This window comes from Camelus dromedarius, chromosome 2 (assembly GCF_036321535.1).
Source record: "Camelus dromedarius isolate mCamDro1 chromosome 2, mCamDro1.pat, whole genome shotgun sequence".
Classification (NCBI taxonomy): domain Eukaryota; kingdom Metazoa; phylum Chordata; class Mammalia; order Artiodactyla; family Camelidae; genus Camelus; species Camelus dromedarius.
Window position 1 is genome coordinate 99,358,334 of NC_087437.1, and position 23,659 is coordinate 99,381,992.

The 23,659-nt window shown below is 32.5% G+C and overlaps 1 protein-coding gene across 5 annotated transcripts in view; it reads left to right on the forward strand.

Moving 5' to 3' along the window:
* The window catches only part of LOC105086820 (uncharacterized), a 380,981-nt gene that overhangs the window by 23,113 nt on the left and 334,209 nt on the right, over window positions 1–23,659 (forward strand). For all 5 annotated transcript variants that reach the window (XM_064496518.1, XM_064496510.1, XM_064496521.1 and 2 more), the window contains exon 2: window positions 6,912–6,972. In XM_064496518.1, coding sequence (XP_064352588.1) covers window positions 6,912–6,972 — 61 coding nt within the window. The remainder of the gene's footprint in view (window positions 1–6,911; window positions 6,973–23,659) is intronic.

Consider the following 23,659-nt stretch of genomic DNA (forward strand, 5'->3'; position numbering starts at 1 on the left):
TTTGTTTTCTATGTCCTTGAGTCTATTTTTGGTTTGTAAATAGAATTTGCATCATTTTTAAGATTCCACGTATAAATGATAGCATATATTTGTCTTTCTGTCTGACTTACTTTACTCAATTTGATAATCTCTAGGTCCATCCATGTTGCTGCAAATGGCATTATTGCATTCTTTTTTATGGCCAAGTAATATTCCTGTGTGTGTGTGTGTGTGTGTGTGTGTGTGTGTGTGTGTGTGTGTGTACACCACATCTTCTTTATCCAGTCATTTGTTGATAGACATTTTGGTCTTGGCTACTGTAAATATGTTTTACCTTTTAAAATATATTAGTGCTGAATAGTAAATTAAAATGAAATTAATGTTACTTAAAAAGAGAGTATTTTTTTACCAGTGCTATAGTTAAAATATAGTTTTATTTAATAAATCATCATTCTTAAGCAAAAACCAATTCTATTAACCAATTAGTTCTATTAACCAATTGTTCTGACTTATTGTATAAATTAAGTTAGTGGGTATTAAAGAACTCAGATGATCAAAATTTAGTTGGGTTCATCAAAGAATTGTTGGAGGAGGAATTTTCATTATAGTTTTAAACACATTTAACAAGTAGCTCTTTATGCTAGGTGTTTTTGTGCTTAGTTATCATTCATTATTCCAATTTAGAGATTGTGAAACAGTCTGAGAAAGATTAAATGCCTTCTCAAAGTCAGTTTTCCAAGTCCATTGATCTTTGTAACCACACCCCAAGAGAGAGAGACTTCTAAAGAAAACTAAATCTGATCCTTTTCAATCTGAAATCTACCAGAAATTCTTATTTCTTTATGAGTTTTTTCTCTGACACTGAAGTACTCACAGTTCTTAGAATTACTGATATTCTTTCTCTAAACTTATTCTTGGGTAATATTGCTTAGAAATAAAGCTTGCTTAATATTTCCAGAACAAAATAAATAACTTATATAAGTACTTACATTTACTGCATTTAGATTTGTTTCATTGTGTTAAATAGCAATCTGATAATAGCATGGACATAGTTTGGACATACCATAATATACTAAAACAGTCTCATATTGTTAGATGCTTATATTGGTTCTGCTACTTTATTATTTCTAACAGCCTTGTAAGTAGTACTACTGTTCATGCCTTCTTTTGCAGAAGTGGACTTACTAGTTAAAAGCTGAATTTTAAAATTGCCCTTCAACAATTTTCTTGACAGTTTATACTTTTACCAACAATGTCTTTAAGTCTCAATATTAAGAGAAAATGCAGGACATAGAACAATATATATAATTAATCATATGTGTTAAAAACCACATATGTAATTGTGTAACATAATAACTTGAATGATATACCCTAAATACTTACCTCTGGGGAAAGGAATAAATGTAAAGAAGGGGAAGAATGGAAACTTTTTTATATCAAATATTTGTGTATTGTGTGACTCTTTTACAATTAAAATGAGTGTATACACTGTATGTATTACAAAAATTAAAATAGAGACTCAAATGTAATTAAATATAGAGGTACAAAGTGAACAGTGTGAAAGCATCAATTCTAAATTTCAGAGCTATAATATAATAGCATTCAGATTCAAATATGTCTAGGTGTATTTTATGGTCTGAAACTCTTCATATGTACTAACATGTGAACTTATTTTTATAGGTAAAAATGGTAAAATAATAAAGCTATCTCCGTTTCCAGAACAAATCATTTCCATCTGTACCACTGGATAAGTGTAGTTCTGACTCAACCACATGAATAACATTACAAATGTTTTTAAATATCACTATTTGCTGAAGACCTGAAGCAATTCACATGCTTTGCCTATGGTTAGTTTTGGCAATAGAAACAAGACAGCTAATAGTATTTTAAGCTGTCTCTAGAAATAGCACTAATTGAACTTAAGCTGAATATGCAGTTTATTTCAGTTGCTTTCTTTCTCCCTAAACTCTAAAGTTCAAAGTTTAACTTGGAGTTGTTTTCTCAAGTTTAGTTATAGCCAAAGTCCATGAAATGATTTATGTCTGTCAATAGTTGACCTAATAGATTTGTCCTGTGTTGACACGTTGTTCTTTTCATGCTAGAGTGTTTATGTAATATAGGTATATTATTTTCAGTGAGCTCTACCTTAAAATGAGATTAGAAAATAAATCATGAGGAGTTTTAACAATCATTTAGAAATGTTCAGGGGGCTTTGGTGGGGTTTGGGTGAAGTCATTCATTCAGTAATTAATTCATTGTTCTTCTTTATTCATTCTTGAATAGCATCAATCATTTATTGAATACCAGTCATGTTAGTAGAGTTATCAAGACAAGACCAGTAGAGTGAAGTGAAAGGTATAAAATCAATGAGTTTCATAAAATATTAGAGTTGCTATGTGAGAACTTAGTACAAACAGGAGTAAAATAACCAAGAAGAGCCCCTTCTACCGGGACAGTCAAGGAATACTCATTTAAGTAGGGAAGCAGGATCTGGATAGACAGAGAGAAGAATACTCATGGGTAGAGATGGGCCCACATTTCTGATATGACACAGTTTGAAAGGAGGGAAAAAAAAAGCAAAGCATCAAACAACAGGTCTGGTATATGCTACTGCTACAGTATGCAGATAGGGTTTGGTGAGAGGTAAGACTGAAGATAAGGAGATAAAGCAGGGGTCAGATCTCAGAAAGATCAGAAGCCATGAAAAAGTCCATAGACTTTTTCCTTTGAGCAGTGAAGACCTTCTAAAGACTTTTCAGCAGGAAAACAATTGAGCTGTATAATTTAGAAAGAAACTTTTGGAGATAATACAAAAGATGAAGAGGGGAAGCACAGTAAGAGGAATTAAAGTTATTCATTCAGGTATATTGAGGCATGAAATAAGGCCAGAGTGTATTGGGTATGGAGATGAGGTGATGCAGGGTATGCTAGGGAAGTAGTATTGACAAGACTGGGTCAGTGATAAAATTTGGAAGATGTGGAAAATGCAGTAATAATGGCTGACTCTCAGGCAAGTCATGAGCCAATGAGTAGTAGGAATGCTACCCACCGACAGGAATAGGATGGGAGGTTTGGGAGGGAAGGTAAGGAACTCTATTTAACCATGCTTTGTTTAAAGTGTATATGGGACTCCCAGGTAGAGATGCCAAGTAACCAGCTGAATGTGAGCCTACAGGTCAGAATACAAGAGTGGATTAGAGATACAGATTTGTTGATCATTAGCATTTAATAAATTGAGTTTTAATATTACTTATGATGAAATGTTGAGAGGAGAAAGAAAAACATTAGGAACAGCAATGTGCAGAAATGTCACATTTAAGAGGAGGAGGAGCCAGTAAAAGTGCTTGCCAAAATAACCCATAAGGTGTCACAATTAGGAGTTTCTTGGGGACCTCTGTGAGGCCAGTTTGAGTAATGCAGAGGAAGTGGAAACACCCACTTAGTAGCATAGTAGAATTAAAAATAAATGGAGGAGTTCAAATGAACAAGTTCGTGTCCTTTTTGAGGAGCTTAACTGTGAAATAGAGGGGAGGACGCTAACTAGAGGGATTCACAAGGTAGAGAGATGTATTAATTGTCAAAATAAGGGAAACATGAGCATTTTTAATGATTTGTGAGGAAGGAGCTGGTAGAGCAAGAAGTTGAGAATACAGAAGATGTGGGAATTACTCAAGACGCACCTTAACATGATAGAACAGAAATGGCAGGCTGTCTATTGTCCTTATTATGAAGGAACTGTGGTCGATAAAGTAGAAGTTATGGTATTTGACAGAACATTTTGTATACCATGACGTATAACAAGTATTTTTAAACCTACGTAGTCAAAATGGTCAAAGTAGTGGTAGTCTTCCCTCCCATTCTCCTTCTGCTCCACCGTGTATAAGTATGTCTGTCTCTTCCTAAACCTGTTAAAAAAAAAACAAAAAAAAAAAACTACAGTACCTCCTTGCTCAAGCCAAAACCTTGAGTCATCCTCAATTCTCTTCACAGTTCATTCTCCAGACGTATCTATCTGCTGCATCTGCTCCTGTCCATTTCCATTACTGCTTTCTAACTGAAAGCATCAGTATGTTATGCTTGTACTATAGGCAGTCTTCTAACTTTTCTTCCTGCGTTATCTAGAGCCATCCCACCCCTACTTCTACATCTGTTCTCAACTTTGCAGCCAGAGTAATGTCATAAAAAGGTTAATCAAGTCATGTTATTCTCCAGTTTAAACTCTTCATAACGTACAATGGGCATGGGTAAATGATGATCGCCATCATTGTTATTAGGCGTTTTTCCCTTTTAGTGGTCCCTTTTCCTTCCCTTAACTCTATGTAGCAAAAACATTATTAAAAGAAATTGGTCATCTTATTTCAAACATATAGTAGTTGATAGCGTTGTGGCAAATAGAGTCAGCATCAATGTGGCTTATTTCTGTCATAAACACTTGGCCCCTAGTTAATGTCTTGCTTGAATGAATGGGAATGAAACATTGTTTCTATCACTTGCATTTTACTGGCTCCTCTGATTGCCAGTCATAAGCAAAATAATACTTAGAGAAGATAATCTTTAACATTTTTTTCTAACCAGATGACAGATAATATCAATGCATGCACCATTTGTTTCAGGGATATAAATAAGAGTGACATTTTTAAGTAGAGAGAGAAATAGAACAAAAGAGGGACACTCTGATATTTGATATTTAAAAAAGAATTCAAGTTTCACAACCAAGATATATATAAAATGGCAGTTATTAGGAATAAAAGCATAGCATACGACAGTTAGCTCTGAGGTCTTCCTTAGGAAGTCGCTAAATTTAATTCTAGAAGTGCAGAGCAGTTCAGAAAAATCTATAGAGATCTCATCTACTGGAAGAAATTTACTCTAAGGAAGATAGGATGAAATTGGTCAAAGATGATGGTTACAAACCTTGGTGGTGCAGCTGATTATGACTTCTGAATGTCATAATTCTGAAAGATAATATCCTTAAATGATGGAGCTGGTCAGTAGAAGTGGTAGATTCAAGGTCAGAGATTTCTAGTGAATATATAGATACATTATTATAGTATTATTATAGTATTTTATGTATTAGAATTTTATTTTTGTAATACCTTCCATAAAATGCTCCTTATGTCCTAAGTGTATGAGAATGAAAGAAACACTTCTTAGCTTAGCTGTGAAGATGTGGGAGACCCCTTGTGGGTCTATTCTCTAAGTTGTTTTTTTTTAGTGACGTGATTCACTATTCAGTATATTAAATGTCATATGAAGGGAGTTTATGGGGAATCTGGAAGTTAACTGGTAAAACAGAAGCATTCCTCAGTGATCTGAGACAGGAGCTACATTCACAGACTTTGGACTGTCCATCTCCAGGGAACCTAACCAATAATCATTTTACACTTGGTTCTGCATATTTCTCTGTTAGTTGTTTTAATTTAGGCAGAACTTGGGCTCATGTTTAGTAGTTATTTTGGGCTCGTCTGTATTTCCAAAGCCATTAAGATAATGCAGCTAAACAGGAAAGTAGTTACTTATATCTTTATTGGTAAGAGGCATGAAAATGAAGGTGTGAGAAAGGTGGTTTAGTAGTCTAGAAATTCTATCTTTTATGTTTAAACTATGACATCCTATTTTGCAAATGCCTGCTATAAGCAGAACACTGAACTCATTGCTAAATATGAAACAGTAGTTAAGAAATTATTTCCAGAACAGATCTCAAGGCCTTTATTTTGCTCTTGCATGTGGAATCTATTTACTCATTTGCACATGTGGAACTTTTAATCTCTACAGGATGTTTTTAAGCTTCAGACTGAGTCTGAAAGTTGAGATATTCAGATCAGTCAGCAAATAAAAGTTTCCTTCTAAAATATTCAGTGGAAAAATATGCATTTCAATTTTTGAAGGATTTATTAAAATCCTATCTACAAAATACCTATCTACATGTCAAAGGTATTCATATGTTTAGCTAAGTATTTGACGGGTTAAAAAAAATTTATTGGAAACCAGCCTTGGCTCATAATAGAGCAGCATTCTAAAATACTAGTATCTTAGCTGTATTTGCATTCTAATATCATTTAATTGGATAGAAATATATATTCAATACTTTAGTGAATCAAGGTCATTAGAATTAAATTTTATGAAGGCAGGTCCTTTATCTGTCTTAATCATTACCCAGTGCCCAATTCAGTGCATGGTATATCAGAGCCTTAATAAATGTTTTAAAACAATACCATAGAAAAGGATAGCTAAAGACTTGAGACTTAGCATTTGGTCATTAGTACTACCTCTAAACTAAGATCTTAGCTAAGCTATTTCTCCTTCACTGAGTCTCAATTTCCTCATCTTTTAAAAATAAGAATTTTTTTGATTGATGAGTAGTTATCTAGTTTTATAACAGTACTTGGCAATTAAAGTATATATCTGAATAAGCTTGTAATTCCTACCTTGAAATAAATTTTTCTACAAGTGATACAACTGCCAAACTTATTCACTAGTTCAGCTGGTACATGGACATAAACATTTCATGATACAGATTTTGTCTTAATCACACAAAAACATCGTAATACAGTTTTCCCCTAAAGAAAGTTTGCATTGAAAAATAAGAACATAGTGGTGCAATCTCTTGACTTTAAGGGAAGTATCAAGTCAGAGTCAGAATGAATTATTTCTTTTATCTGCAGTGTGGTTCCTATAGGTCAGGGTTGAGATTGAGGGCAGACAGACTGGAGCAGTACACTAAGGTGCATGAACGGTGGTATGTGAATAAATAAAAGGGCATGATACTTCCTGACTTTATACAATATTCATATTAAACGAAAATCCCATCTTGAATGTATCCTTGTGGAAATCTGGAACTGATATGGTCTCAGATGATATGGAATTAATATATTATAAAATAATTTAGAAAGTATGTGTTATTGATCCTCCTCAACCACTCTCATTTTCAGATCTTAAGGAATTTTACTGGGATAATTGTCCAAATGAAGTTCCAAGCATTCTATCCAAATGGTAAGTAAAACTACTTATTATATCACCCTATTTTTCCATCAATAATTAGTACAATTTTCTGAGTATTGAAATGTAAAACATGAATTACTGTTCTTTACTCATACTTTAAGTCTTTTTTTTTTAAAGCAGAGCTGTGGAAGAACTTGCTTTTGTTTTTAAATTATCATCCTAGCAGCAAATATATAGCATATAAACTTGGGGACTATTTATAACTCTCCTCTAAAATCTAGAATAAAGTCATGTATGGAAATTAATAGATCTGCTATAAGCAAATATACATAGGTAGGATTGTAATTAGAAATATATGTATAAAATTCTCTTTCCAGATAATAATGTTTATTTTCTCGTATTATACTTAAAATATATTTATTTATATTAAAATTGTAAAATATAGTTTATGGGCTTGAGTAGATGGATAATTATCTATACTTTAAAATAACATTGAACTCTATACCTCATACATTTTGACATCTGGGTAAAATGGTCTAAACTTACTTTGGAATCATCTTCATTAAGTTTATTTCCTCAAGTTTTGAGATGGGAGAAGTGAAGTCATTATTATTCTTGTTTATAACCACTTGGCAGGAATGGAGGACCATCACCCTTGAAACTTGTTGCTTAAGTTTGTGATAGTCATGGTGTTAGCCCGATGGGCTCTTAGTCCTTTAACACTGTGGAATATAAGTGTGATGCCCAAAATACAGATAGTTATACATCTGGCCTCATCACCCAGGCAGAGTGCTTTAAAATTGCATTTATTATATTTTCTCATTACACATATTATATTTACAAATGGACAGATATTAAATGAAAATAAATACAGATATGAACAAAACAACCTATTCTTACCACCTAAACATAACAGGTTATCCCTTTATAAACAGGTGCATTTCTTCAGTATATGAACACGCACATTTTTTCAGAAATTTGAAAAGTAAGAGTGATGGTACATAATTTAGGTTTACCCCGTTTGCCCCCAGATGACTCTGCAACTTGAGTTTGAATCACTTGCTCTCTGCGTGACTTTGGGAAAATTCTTTACTCTCTCTGGGTCTTCCTTTCCTCATCAGAAAAATGGAGCTAAAAATCTATCCCAAGTTGATGAAGTTGTCTTGAGGATTAAATAAGTTAATACAGGTAAAGTGCTTAGAACAGTGCAATATCTAGCCTGTGTTAGATATTGAAGAATTATCCATTATATTTTAATTGTTTTTTGCAAAGTCAGATAAATAGTACAAGTTTGTACATTTTTTTGGTATCCTGATCGTATGGAATTAATTTAGCTCTTTATTAATTGCAATTATTTTCCAGTTGATTCTTTTGTGGTTTCAGGCAGAAAATCATATTATCTGTGGATTCTAAGAATTTAGACAATTTTATCTTTTTTAATATCACACACACTTTTAAATTTTTAATTCACCACTTACTGTCTTGACTGTAACTCTCAGTTCTATGTTAAATAACAGTGAGCAACTCTCTTTTCCCTAGTTTTATTGGGAGTGATTCTCATGATGGTTATTTAAGTATGATGTTAAAAAGTTTTAGTATTCTTCATGTTAAGAAGCTATCTTATTCTTAGTGAACTAAATTAGAATATCAGAAATTTGTGTTGATGCTCTATAAATCTTGAGATATACAAATATCATTTAAATTTGTTGAGGTGTTGATTTGGGGTTCCTCTAATGACCAGGTCACTTGCTAATTTTATGTTATCCCCACAGAGCTGGAAGCTTATTCTTTTATTACATACTTTAGTTTAATTTTTTTATTTACAAGAGAATTTGAAAGAATACTCCAAAGTGAGAATGGTCAACAGTACTTTTTATTGCTTGCCATCTTTTTGGTACTGTTAAGGAAGTTACATTCACATTTAAATCTTTATAATATTCTCTGTGGGTTTATTTTCTCTTTACTAATTTATTAATTCTGCTGAGTACCTAGTCTATTTCTCATTCAATTTTTTAAATTCTGAGATTTATTTCTATCAAAATGTATCTAAGTGTATCTTGGGTTGTTTATAATAAGGCTTTAATATAATCAAATTTTAAATGTTTTGAGAATGTTTTAAAGCAACATGTAATCCATATCATATACTAAATCACATATAGTTCCATCGATTTAACTTAAGTAATCATATTGTTCAAGTTTCATGTCCTTATATTTAGTGATGGGGCTAGCGTTGGCAAATTCTTACAAAGCCCAAGTGACTCATTTGAATTTATACTCTAGGCATTAAGGTGCCAAATATAAGCTTGTGGGTGATACTTATTTAGGAATAGGTATCTGGTTAGTTATACTTATTAATAAGATGAGTCTTTCAGGAACGGGGAAGATCAACTACAGTGGGGATGACACTAGGGTCAGAGATAAGAATTAAGAATCTATTTAAATCCAGCATTAGATCTTTTAGGAACCTGACCTTTAGAAATACCCTGTTGTCTCAGAAGGAGGTGTTTAGTGTTCTTATTGTTTCCCAGAGCTGTTCCCTCATCATCTACTTTTCCTTCATTCTGGATGTTTACTCCCTCAGATTTTCTTCTCAGTACTTTTTGACCTTCTATGACACTAACCTCTTAAATATATAGTATAATGACTTTCTCATTTGGTGAGTTCTCTTGTCCCCCTTCCCCTTTTCTTTTTAACAATATGACTATAGCTTGTGAAAGTCAAGATAAATTCCTGCCAGAATTTGATATTCAGCATTTATCTAGCCATTCATCAAACATTTATTGAAAATCAACTATATGTTAGGCACTATGATAAGGTGTACATAATGCTGTCTCTCTAGCACAGCTAGAATTTTTAACCTCTGTGCTGAAGAGATGTTTGTCTTCTGCTTGAACTCCCCAAGGTTCACTTTCTCCAACTGGCATTAGTGTATCTTTAGTTTGATAACCTGAAGATACCCAAAACTTTAGTGAGCTCTATTTTTATCTCTAAACTGCACCTCCTACCATTTCCTGTCCTGGTTGATGGTTGATAGTAACCTACTAGGCTCTTAATACATAATCTTCATTGAATTTTTATTTTATGCTAAATTCTTTACTCTGTCCTATCCTTAACCAACATTCATCAAAATCCTACTGATCACATCTTACATTTGTCCCATACTTCTCTTATCTTTGTATTTATTACCTTTGTTTTAAAACCACAAAATCTACTCCTTGATTTTTTACAAGCTCCTAACTATTTCTGTATTTCTCTTCTCTTGTCCATCAACCACACTGCCATTGGGGTTCTTCCTAAAACTTATATGAGATCATGATAGTCATCCATACAAAAATCTTGATGACTTTGTATTGCTCAGAGGAAAAAGCCCAAACTCCTCAGCTTGCCCTTTGCTTTTCTTCACAATTTGGTACCAGGTTCATTCCTTCCCGATTTATTTGCCATTTCCTCTTCTCACTCCCATGAATTCAGTCACATTTGATTACTGTGTATTATGGCTTCTTCATATGTAGACCATTTCCTGGAACATGGTGGATATTCAAATGGTGTTTGTTGATCATTATTTTGAGAAGACTCATGTTTGTAATAAGCAGGTGCTTGTGATCTCCTGGGTGGGTCGGACTGAAGAGATGTTTAATTTGGTAACTTATAGAAGCCTTTGACATTTCCTATTAGGGGAATACTGTAGAAATAGGAATTACATATGTGACTTAGAAATGACCTAGTGTAAGTGTGCTTTCTGAATGCTAAATTGAGGCTTGAAGTGTCAGAGATTTATTCAGTATTTTAATTATAACTGTTTAAAACTCTGAAATTGACTACTTCCAAATCTGTGGAGGCTAAAGTAAACAATTGTTCGCATTCTGAGTAAGAGTTCAAGAGACTATAACTATTATATAATACAACTACATTATTCTGATTTGATTCAAAATGGTTGTATACCTAAATCACCAGATAATTCACCTCCAAGGCTATGTTATGATGTTTTCCTCATGTCCATGTTGAAATATTTATGATTATGTAATTTTCAGTGTTTTCTTTCTTGAAGCATGTAATTGGATATTTGATCCTTAAACTCAAAGAGTAGGGATGAACTGGCTAGAAATAGGAGAGCCATGAGGATGTCATGGACAGTTTGAGATGGAGAGATTGACATCAGGTTGAATGAATTTAGCAGCTACTTCACACAACGTGTCTCAAATAGTTTTTGTTCTGCTTGTCTTCTTCATATAAGAGCAGCCAAGCCAGATTTTTCTTATATTTTTGTTTAGTTAAAATTCTTGACTCAAACGTTAAATCTCTGTAATTATGGTTTTAAAATTCTAATTGCTCGGTCTTAGTTACTTCTTTCCAAGTGTCGAGGTATGTTAACTCTTACTAGTGTGATATGTAGTATATTCCACACACAATGTCAATAACACAGTATTTGAACACTTGCTGGATTGTTTTGACTATTTTAATAGTTAAGGAAACTAGATTGAATGTACTGTAGTTGCACTGATTTATCAACCATTGATGAAGAAAACATTATTTTCAATTGACTTAGTAACTATCAAGATATTCTTTGCCTGCATCTTGGGAAATAAAGAAATTATTCAACTTTCTACAAGGGGAGCAAATGAATTTTTCTTTGTAGCTTTGTTTATATTTTATGCATTTCTCTTGACTTCATAGTTTCATAAAAGTTATAAGTCCTAGGAATTTATATTTAATTTTAATATTTAAACTGTGAAAAAATAATTTAGGTTCACACTGACAGTCTGCAAATACTTTTTTCTTCTAAAAGGGGCTCTTCTCTTCAAGGTTGAGAAATATGACAGTTAGTAGCTTAAAATAGTTCTAGTTTTCCAAATTTTGAGTGGGTTCCTTTTGTAAAAGGATGGGCTTCTGTATGTGAAACTATAAAATCATAGTTTTAAATATCTGATAGTTTTCTTGAGAGCATCTGACCTAATGTCTATATTATATAAATAAAGTATCAGAAAGGTTGAGTGAATTCTCAAGTTCATGCAGCTAGTCAGTGATAGATGGACCATAACTACAGTGATAAATATATACAGATAAGCATGACAAAGTCTTCCATAATAACTTCAAATTAAGAGATGGGAACTGGGTCAAATCAGACTATGTACAGAAAAGTTGAAATAAATATCTCAATATTAAAAATAAAATGAAATTTTGCTTGATGTCAGCTTTCTCAAATTTTAAAATCTTTAATTTCTGTAATAGCCTCTTATAGTAAGTACTTTTTTGTAGATAGGTAGTTATAATTAACAGCTAATGTTAACATTGATATATTTTCATTGCAATGTATTTTGAATATTAAATATTGTTTTGAAATACTGTTATTTTATGTGATTCAAAAGAGAGTAAGCTAATTTATTGAGTTTTTTGGAAAAACATTTTAAAGTTTTATTTTAGAGTAAAAATTATTTCAGATGATAAATATGATGACTTTGTCATAAGATGTAAAATTTAAGTGATTCTAACTATAATAGATTCATCAGATATAGTTAGTTGATTATGGTTAACACTAATGTGAAGATATTTTTCTCATTTCTACTCTTTTTTTCTCAAAACATCATGCTTGTTTGTGTGTTCAGACTTATTTTAGTTTTCCTTGTGTTGAGTTATCTATTTGCTAGTCTGCTACAACTGATATTATGCTTCTAGAGAGGAATCATCCTTATTTATCTCTTTCTCTGGCTAGCACCATGTTGTTCAACTTTAGCTGCCCTTTAAAAACACATGAGAAGATTTTAAAAATACTCAGGAATAGACGTTGAGAGTTGATTGTGGTGATATTTTATATGCATCTATCTAATCAAATTGTATACTTTAAGTATGTATAGTGTTAAGAAAAGTAAAATATAATCTTGCTCTATGACCCAATAATCCCCCTATTGGTTGGGGGAGGGAGAATACTCAGGTCTCACTTGCAGAGATCCTGATTTGATTGGGTAGGTGGGGCTCAGGTACTTGTTAAGTATCTCCAGATGATTCTAATGTGACTCCAGCATTGAGAACCTATGCTCTAGCACTCATCAGCTACTTTGTGTATGGTAGATTCTAGAAAATGGCTGTTATCATTGGTGAAATGAATACCTTTTTTCTTTGTATTCATTTATTTATTTACAAGTAATGAAGCTTCATACATTGAAAAGACTAAAGGTGTATAAATAATGCCAGAGGAACTCCAATAAAGGAAGTACAGTTTTGCCTTAGTATCACAGAGAATTGGTTCCAGGATCCACCATGGATACCAAAATCTGAGGATGCTCAAGTCCTTTAGTGTATCCTCCCTGTCCATGGTTCTGTATCCACAGAGTCAACCAACCTCATGATGGCGTAGTACTGTAGTATTTATTGAAAAAACAGGTATAAGTGGACCCACGTAGTTCAAACCCATGTTGTTCAAGAGTCAACTGCATTCTCTAAATAGTCTTATGCAGAATGTAGATATGCCACTCCCTTTAGGCATACAGCTTAGCTAAGACACATCATAAACCCACATCTTTGCAGTAAGCTATCATCTATTTTGAACGAAGACTGACAAAAATTGACAAAGATTGATCAATTTAAAGTGTGAAATTTAAGGTACAGTTTTCATTTTATTAATGGTTGAAAGACCTATTTGTTGGGACGTTTCAGTTGTATATGGTACATCACAGTTCACAAAACACTTCCATATGTATGGTATATGATCATGGACTAATTTCTCTTAGTCTTTTGGACATAGATTTTAATGCTGACATCCTCAGATTTTTTTTTTTTATTATGTCACATTCACTCCGTTAAACATCACTTTGTGCATGAAATTTCATACGATTTTACTGTAGTTTTGCTTCAAGACAGAAGTTAAGTTTTGGGAGTTTCACTACCTTTGTCTGTATGACAGTATTTTTGCAATTAATTTACCATTAAATTTCACTTTCCTGTTATAAAAATGAGTGGATAACAGAAAAAACCAAAGTGCTTTAGTGGTTAGAATTGTAGGAATTAAAAATAGAGTGTAATCAAGATGAATATGCCATCACAGTTTGTGTCAAAAGGCAAAGAGCAGGCAAGAGGGATTTTATATTTACTTTTAGTCCTTTGGGTATTATAACTTTGATTATTATAATGGTTATATATAACCATTATAATAATATTATAACCATTATAATAATCAAAGTTATAATACCCAAGTTATAATGGTCTCAGGTAGAGACACTGAGCGTCAGAACACCTGGACAGCCCATTATACACCCATAGTTAGTGAGAAAAGGACTGGGGTTTATTTTCTCTTTACAGAATAATTGATTCTCCAAATAGCTCACTGATATTAAACCAGTACTGTGTTCTGCTGCTTTATCATACTCTATGATCCTTTGGCATAACTACTACCTATTTTGTAGTCAAAGAGCCAATTTATGATAAGCATATACATTTTAGGTCTAAAAGTGTAGATGTGTAGCTATTACTATCTCTTTGTTTTCCGTATTTTCCTTTAGATAATTTTCCTTTAGATAATTTTTAGCATATCTCTGGCCATCTTTAGATTTTCATTAGAAATTATATTCTATTAAGTAAGAAAAGAAAGAAAATTATTGTCACCAGCGTGTCATTGTAATATCACTGGCAATAATGCTATTGTTTCTTAGTAAAATTTAATTTTGGTTGAAATCCCAGTGTTTCAACTAACAATTTTAAAAAACCAAGAACAACCTGCTAATGGACAGTTTCTTAAGAAACAGGAAGAAAGTTTGTTTGGTTTTTTTTTGTCCAACATCTGAAGCTCAGCTGATAGTTATTTAATGTAATTGTACTACACTGGAGTATTTATACCTATCATCTATCTATCTGTCTGTCTATCTGTCTGTCTATCTATCTATCTATCTGTCTATCTGTATATCTATCTATTTATCTATCTGTTTATTTTAATAGGAATGAGTCAGAAGACCTAATGAATGAAACATGATTTGTAATTATATATTTTTTCTGATAAAAGGCAATGAACATAGGCTTAAAATTCTTGAGATTACATTTAAAAGCCTTACAGAAACAAATATTGTGGGAAAGGTTCATAATGTATCAGGTTTTTCAAATTCATTTTCCGTAACTTTACAAAGAAGCCGTCAAATTAAGGATAAGTCAGGTTTTCCCTAAGATCACCACTCTAATTTCCTTGAAGACACTGTGGTTCAAAACTACAAACTGAACTGCCAAACTTTTTCTTTCAAATGTTTAACATTTTGAGAAACATGTGAATTCCATTCTATTTTCTTTATTAAATATCTCCATTTATACAGCTTTATTATGATATTTTATTGTTTGAGATTCAGTGGGAAAAGAGTTTTTTATTAATGCAAAATAGTAATGAGACAACATTCATCATCTGATGTACGAAAACAGCCTATTGATACATCATTCTGCTGCTAATATAGTAGGGTATTAGGGGATATCCTCCCCGACCCTTTAGGAATAAACAGCCATGATTTCTGAAGCATAAAGCCCCAGCCATTTAGTGCTCAGAAATCTGACTGCAGTCTAACAAAACAGTGAAACTAAACCATGATGAATGGTTTAGCTCCATTTCCTCTTCCTTCTCCATGAGCCTGTGTTTTTCATATCTATATTCCTTTCTTGGACTTATCTCTGAAGTCTGTGGGAGATAACTTCCTCCCATTGCTAGCCAGCAGGGGGGCCTGTGTTTCCTTGTTTTGGAGCTGCAGGGTATTTGTTCTACCCTGTTTACAGCCAGCGGGGGCCCTCCTTCTTCCTTACAGCTTGCCTTTTCATCAGCACAGAGGGAGATTCAAAATCAGAAATGATCTTAATTAAATGTTTTCTGTATAGAAACACCCATTCCACATCCGTGGTCTTTCGAACTCTTTTGGAGGTGTCCCTCCCCACCTTCTGCCTTAGTGAGACTGCAGACAATAGACCTTATCACAAAAGACAAGGATAAATATTTATCAGGGCACCAAAGATGTTTAGAGGACCTACATTTATTTACATTCATTATTGTGAACATGTTTAATCATGTGAGGTGCCATCAAAACTGACTGAAGTGTTTTTCTCTCTCACACTTTCAGATAAAATTGTCTCCCCCAAGAAAATTATAAAAATGAATTTAAACATGCAGAATAATTATTTAGAGGCGATTTATTTTATGATTCAGGTTTCCAAGAATATCTTCTGCTACAATAAATTATTGTACTACCTGTCTTTTAGAGGAATTTATAGGTTTATTAGCTTTATAATGTTAAACTTTTACAGATATGAAGCATTTTATACTCCTTAGTGGTCTACAAATTATATGAAGAATAAATGAAAATATAACCAGATTTTAAATGGCTTAATTAATAGTGAATTTTTTATCTTAAAGGCAAAATCTTTACAAAATTTATAATAAATTGTTTTTTAAATTTTTTTGTTTTGTTTTTTAAATTATGTATTAAAAGAATCTAATTCAAATGTAAATTCTGCAATGCCTTTTTTTGAAATATGAATGGAGAAAAATTTATATTTGGTTAGTTGTAAAAAATTTCTTCTATCATATAAAGAACATAATCACAATTAGGGAGCTAGGACTTAATTAGTAGATTATTCACAAGTTTTAATTAGATTTAAAAAAATTATTTGAGGTGTCTGAAATGATTGTTTAAGTAGATACCAAAAGTAGAATTTAGCAAGTAATCTTACTCTCTAAAAAGCACATTTTCAACAGTTAAGAGGAAGTAAATTTCGAGATGAAAAATTTTAAATTATTATGTGTTTTGAGAAGAATTTTATTACCTTAGTGAAATGGAAAACTCTACCACCGTAAGAGAAGTGTTCTATTTAGATGAAGTACAATTTTTATTTAGACATAGATTATCATTTTTAATTATAAATACTCCTGACAGTTTTCACATTTTCACTTCCATGGATTATTTATTGATTCAATAACTACAAATAAGCAGTAAAACACTATTTTGAAGTAGAATTTTACAACAAATAAGTTATATTTAACGGTGAAGTCAGCTGTTGAAGAATTGTGAATATGTCTGAATGATTCTTCTCATAGTTTTTGAACTTTTTTAAGGTTAAGTACTTGTTGCTTTTTATAAAATAAAAACTGTTAGAATAATAATTTGCTTAATCACTTGGGTGGAACAACTTTGCAAAATTTCAGATTCTTTTAGTGATGATCTAATTCTCAAATTAATGTTTTAGTGTTTACACAGTGACTATGATGAAAACTTCATGTACAGATACATGGTCCTGTGGATTGGGGGTTGTTTTTTGTTCAAAAGGCATTGTTATATATGAATTAGACATGCTTATTTTATATTCTAATTCAATGCCTATGAAGCTTACCTTTGTTTAATTCTCTGCTCTCTGAGGTTTTCTCAGGGGGCAAAGAAACAGAAAGTCACTTCTTTAAAAGAGACGTTTTCTTACAAGAATAAAACATCTTGTGAAATGTTAGAGAGTTACTGGTATTTTAATGCTCTTCATTTTTTATTTTTTCTAAATTCAAAGAAATTTTAATTAAAGAACACTGTAATTATTTTCTTCCTAACTCAAAAGCAGTTGGTTTTGGAGTAACATTAAATATACTTGAATCTACACTTTGTACTACTACAAAAGGAAAGAAATGGTTATAATTAGTGCATTTGGTGATTTTTTAAAAAATATAACTTCTTGCTTAAAATAACTTAATCCAACAATAAGAAGCTGGTTATTCTGTGTGCATTTATCAGATAGGCCTTATATAATTTCTTGTATCTCTTAAGGAAGTCCATATATAATAGATACAGCATCCAAGAACACAAACCTACCTAATGAAAAACATGCTTTTGTTGAGATGGTTTCACTCCAGTAACCTTGGAAATGTTGGCAAGTAATTTGAGTTTCAGTGATAAGATTCTGCTGCTGTCAGGTTCTGGCCGTATGATAGGTTGAGTTTTTACCAGAACAACTTACTGTTTATAGAAAGCTTAGGCCTTAGGGGATGTGTCCCCTCCCCCAAGTTTAGATTCTGGGTGTTCATTAATAAAAAAGCTAATTTCTGTTTTGGAAGATGAATAATATATTTTAAAAATAATTTTACACTTTTTTTTAAAGAAAGATGATTTCAAGCTTTTAAATTGTGTCTTTTTAAAATATCTATTTGCTATTGCTGAATTACTTAAATTTGCTTTTTCTTTTTCCTGCTGGAAATTTAAATTTTCTTAACAGATCTTTTCTGGTCCAAGTAATAGTTAAGTACTGGTCATTAAAATGTGATGTTTCAAAAACAAAACTTTTGAAAACTTTCAACTTTTAATTTTTGCAATTATTTGTAAAAATTTGCATCTATGAACTTATTTCTTGTTACTTATAATTTTTTGGAAATAATTGATGGCTAAAATATATGCTTAGTCAAATAAAAAACTTAGCTAAATAGCAAAATGAGAATAGCCACAAATAGACTGGTCTAGCAGGGTTCCGTTGCCCAGTTTAGAATGTGAACTGCCCTTTAGTAGGGACATGAACTGTACACATGTCACTTAACCCTTTATGTTAATGTCATAATTTATAAAGCTTGATATTTTGAGTTTAAGCAAATGAAATGTGAAAGTCCTCAGCTTATTAGTTCTGTCATGTTAGTGTAGGTTTAAATGCTGTGACAATTCATGGCTAGATTAGGATAAAATTATTTCCCACCATATTCTGAGTATTTCAGATGAAGAAAGGATCTTAGCAAAATTCAACTTACAGTTATCTTAAAAGGTTAAGCTTTATTGTTCTTTTCAAGGATAAAATAATTTCACTGTCAACTTAAAAACAATACTTTTACTTTAAAAGATAGAATTCAATTTGAATTAATAATAAAAACATAGATTTTTAAATATTGTCATTCCTTTCCCAAAGATGTACCATCTTGTGCCACATATGAAAGCAAGGACACAATTAATAGTATATGTAATATATTAAGATACAATTTCAAGGATAAGTCAAGAATAATTGAATAAATATCATGAAACTTCTCTCTTATGGATGCTTAAGCTAATTAGTGATGACTTAGGTATAATTTAGTGAACACCATTGTCTAGATATATATTGTCGTATTTAGAAATGCATTTGTGGTAAAGTAATGTGTTTTATATGGCATGATTTTCTGAGGGATTTGTTCTATGGAAAGCTTTCAAGAAAACACTGCCTTTTACAGCAAGAGAAGTTTTTTACATCTATGTTATGAGGATGTAAAATATATTACAAAGAATCCAAGCATGCAAATATATGACCAAGAAAATATTTGTTATGAGGTGACTTTAAAATTTTTCTAATTCACACCAGAGATTCTGTGTCTACTGCTATTACCTTTTGTCACTTGTGAACATCTTGAGTAGTTTTTTCACTGGCATTAAAATAGTAAAATTAATCATTAATTTTGTATAAAGAAATTTAATGTATTTAATCTATCTTTATACTTCCATTTTGTATGTTTTCCCAGACAAACTGTCCTTCCAATCACTTTTAGAGTTTGTTCCTCTTCCAATTTCCTCTTATGTTATCTTTTAGTAAAAAACTTCAGTATAAATATTAATATCATCAATTCAGCACACAGAGTGCCTATTCATCTTTGTTTTTTCTATCAGTTGCTTTATTTAGATGAAAATCATATAATCAAAAATGACTATATATTGTTCATGTAACAATGTCCCTCCTTTGAAAGATTTAGTATAAAGCAATGTACAAGTTCAAGAGTAGAATAGGTTTATATCTCATCTTACTATTAATTCTCAATAATGTGTGACTCTGCTAACTGATGTATTGAATAAAGATATTTCTTAGAGAGTTTGGTTACTTGGCCAAGCTGCTAGTTAGGTAGAAACTAGTTCTAAATCCATAAATTCTTGTGGGGGGAAAAAAAAGAATACTGTTCTAGTAATCTGATAATTTTAAAAAATTGTCACCCATTTTGATACAACTAAGACTAACCATTTTTCCATGATTTTTAAATAGTTTAATGGTTTTATGTTTGCTAGAATCTATTCTATGTGTTTTACATGCAATCGTCAAAAATTTTTTCAATTCTTTTTTATCAATATTATAGTTTTTTCAATGTTTATGTGCACAATTTATAGCAACAATTGAAATGAAGCTTCTTTGCTTTGCTCTATTTAAGATGCTTCATCTCAAGCAAGCTCTACATTACTAGTGATATTAAAATTTATAAAACGGAAAAATTCTCTTTCATTTTCCAGATAGGTCATTTTACAACTTTATTGGCATCCTTGCCTTCACACAACTCAGACAAATTATGTTAGATATAATTGTCTGTTTAAAAAAAACATAGCTTATGGATTTCAAGAGGAATATCATGAAGGACCTTGTCTCATTATGCCACAGTATATCATGGCTAAAAATATCTCATATAAGATAATGCATTAGACCCTGCTTTCTAGGGACATTATCATTAAAGTTAAATATGGAAGAAATTGATTCTGAGTGTTTGATGTGATTTCCAAGGTTTATGCCAAGCATTTTAAGCCATTGCTAGAAGTCAACTCCAAACTGTAAATCAAGAGATTTAGTACTCTGCTGTGTCCACTATGATAGAGGTTCTCAAATGAAAGTGGTAAGCACAAGAATCATGCAGAACAAATTATTTTAGAAACAGAATCTTCAGCCTACCCCCAGAAATTGAGATTTTTAAATAAATCTTCAGCATGTCTTTTGAATTTACATTTCTTAGCAACAACCCCCAGTGATTTTGATATAGATCATGTTTTAAAAAAATTGGTCAGAGCATACATTTTTAGGTATGTCTTTTTTATTACTACAATTCCGTGATCTTTATCCAGGAAAAAGTAATAAACCACTTACAGGAATCTAAACTGTCACAAAATCACCTATTTTTTTGTTAAGGAATAGCATCTTTAAAAAACAGATTTAATGGCTGTCATGTTCTTGACCCTTAGCACCAATCTTTCTCTCAGCACTTTTTTTTTTTTGTCTTTTTTCTGTTACTATTTTAGAATGCACCATTGTACTTTTCTGAGGTGATTCAAATTTTAATCATACTTTTCTGCTAGGACCATAAACAACGGAAGTATTGCAGAAATTTAGATACTTCTAGAATCCAGACTGTATCGTGCAGACTCCTACTTACATAAAAACATAAAAAAAAATTTTCAGACAAATTGTCCCACTTTGTGATTCAGAAATTATAACTGCTATCACTAGAAGTAAACTGCTGTAGAAGCATAATGTTTTACAGCTTAAAGATGCCTCAGAGAGTGTTGATCAACCCCTGTCCCATACGTATATTCTCTCTTCAGCAAAGTGCTAGCACATGTGATGTTCTAAAATACCACTAGAATCAATACTGAGTCATGTTTTAAAAGTCTGTTGGTTAGAAATTCATGTGCAATGAGCAGAAGAACCCATCCCAGGGGCTTGAACAGAAGCATAACTACTTGTGTCACACTGCAAGAAGCCTGAGATCAGGCCATGACTAGGGTTAATACAGAGGCTCAGGGATGCCCTTTAGATCCCAGGCTCTTTCCCTGTGGTCCATGTTGGGGCCTCTGATCCACAGGCTTGCTCTTCCATTTGATAGCTAATTACTGCACATCTGGGCCCTATCGCCTCATGTTGACTGTTTAGGAAGGAAATAGAGAAAAACTGGACAAAAAAGCAAGACCACACCATTAAATTTGGGAGAGGATGTCTTCTACCTGTATCTGACTGGCCAGAACTGTGTCACTTTGCCTGCTCTGGCTTTATGAGAAGCTGAGAAATTGAGTAATTTTCCTTGAGAACACTGACTTCCCAAAGTAAATCAAGGTTCTGACAGGATAGAAGTTGGAATTTACATTGTGTCAGTGATTGGAGTTGTCTGCTGCAGCTGGTGAACATATTAAAGGAAAGATGCATCCAGAAGTCTTAGAATAACTGTATAAAGATACAATTCACTGTTTGCTTATTATGTGCAGCCTTAGCTATTTGGCACAGTGGATTATTTAGAAGGTGAACTCAAGAGTCTTCCTGGTGCCCCTCTCACCCATGCATGACAATAAAATGGGCACTGGTAGCTGACTGTCTAAACTAAGAGGAAAAGTGAAAACCTCAAGTTAAATCTTGGGAGTATAATGGTGGATGAAAGATTGGTGACACCCACACACACTGCAGAAGCTTTAATTATTGTCACTTCAGTGTGGTAGCGGTCTGCAAGAAGAGGATCACTGTGTGGCTGCCCTCTGTGCAGTTGTGATTAGTTTAAATATAAGACTGACTTTGGGGAATTCCTGAATTGCAGCTGCTCCCCCTTGAGTGACTCAGATATTTTATCCTTTGTCCTACAGCAGACAGGAATTGAAATGCTAAAGAATGGAAATTCCTAACTGCCTTTTCTCCTCTCTACTCCAGTCACCATTGGCACCTCCAGAATTTAAGTTTTTCTGTAAGTGGTCTGGGGTAGAAGGTGAGGGAGGTGGCGTGGAAAGGCAGTTTCTGTGTTCACTGACAGAGCTTCCTGGCAAGCCCAGAGCGGTTGGGTAGAAGCAGGAGTGAAACCTCTTTCTAGCTGCCTATTGGAATTCAGATTAATTTGGAATTAATCAACTCATAATTAATCTTGGTTATTACTACTATGCCATAGATTAGTTACTTTAGGCGGTTTGTTCTTTTCTGTGTGCCTAATCCTAGAAAGAAAACACCTGTACTATTGTTGTAGGCATACACTTATTCTGAGAGTAATTGGCAAATCTCTCAAGAGATTTTCCACTATACAACGTAAAAGTAATTTTGCGTGATGAACAAATCAGCATCACTCACCAAGTGTTTTACACAACAGTCTTAAATATTAAAATAAATACTAGTAATACTTTAATATATATAATATCCATGTTTCTCATATATCCTAATGGTATTCTATAGAAAAGACAAAGGTTAAAAAAAAAAAAAGAGTCCAAAGGAACATACAGTTGGGATATACGCACACGACCTTCATGGAAAATGAGCACAATCGCTGTGGAAAATACAACAGATCATTAAGACCTTTCTGAAAGACTGCTTGTCTATGTTAAACATAGAATCCATTTCCTAGTTACATATTTACATTAGAAAATGGAACAGATGATATTATTTTTCCATTGCTTGAGTAATTTCTTTTTACTTAATTGATTTTTCTTTTGTCTTCCCTATCAGTTTGTCAGACAGCATGTGGTTTATTACTTTCATAGAGCTCAGATTTTCCAATATGAGAGTTGAACTTCTTTGCCATAATTTTATATCATCTTATTTCAGACATATAAAATGGATAGAAATGTGTGTTTTTACATCATTATGTTTCCTACAAAGTGAAGCAATATTTCATGTAATAGCTTTAGGTACTCTATAATTACCATTTGGACTGAAAAAGGCAAGCATTTTCATTTGAACACATTTTAAAAATCATTTTTCAAATACATACATTTATGTGGATCCCAGAGTTCCCAGATTTTCTCCCATGGAGCTTCTATAATATAACCAGGCTAGATGAGAGCTATTTCATAGCCCAACTGGATAGTTTTTATTATGTATTTCAATCAACAATTTGCAAAGGGCTTTTGAAGTTTAATTTAAAAACTCTTATCATTGTAGTAGAGCAGCTTTAGCTATTTCTCTTCATCTGATTGTCATGAACTCTAATGCTAAGTCATTCATCAGAATAATAAGGAACCATTTGGGATTGTATTTACTCTTGGGGCTCTTTCCAGTATCAGGAGTAGCAGCCTGA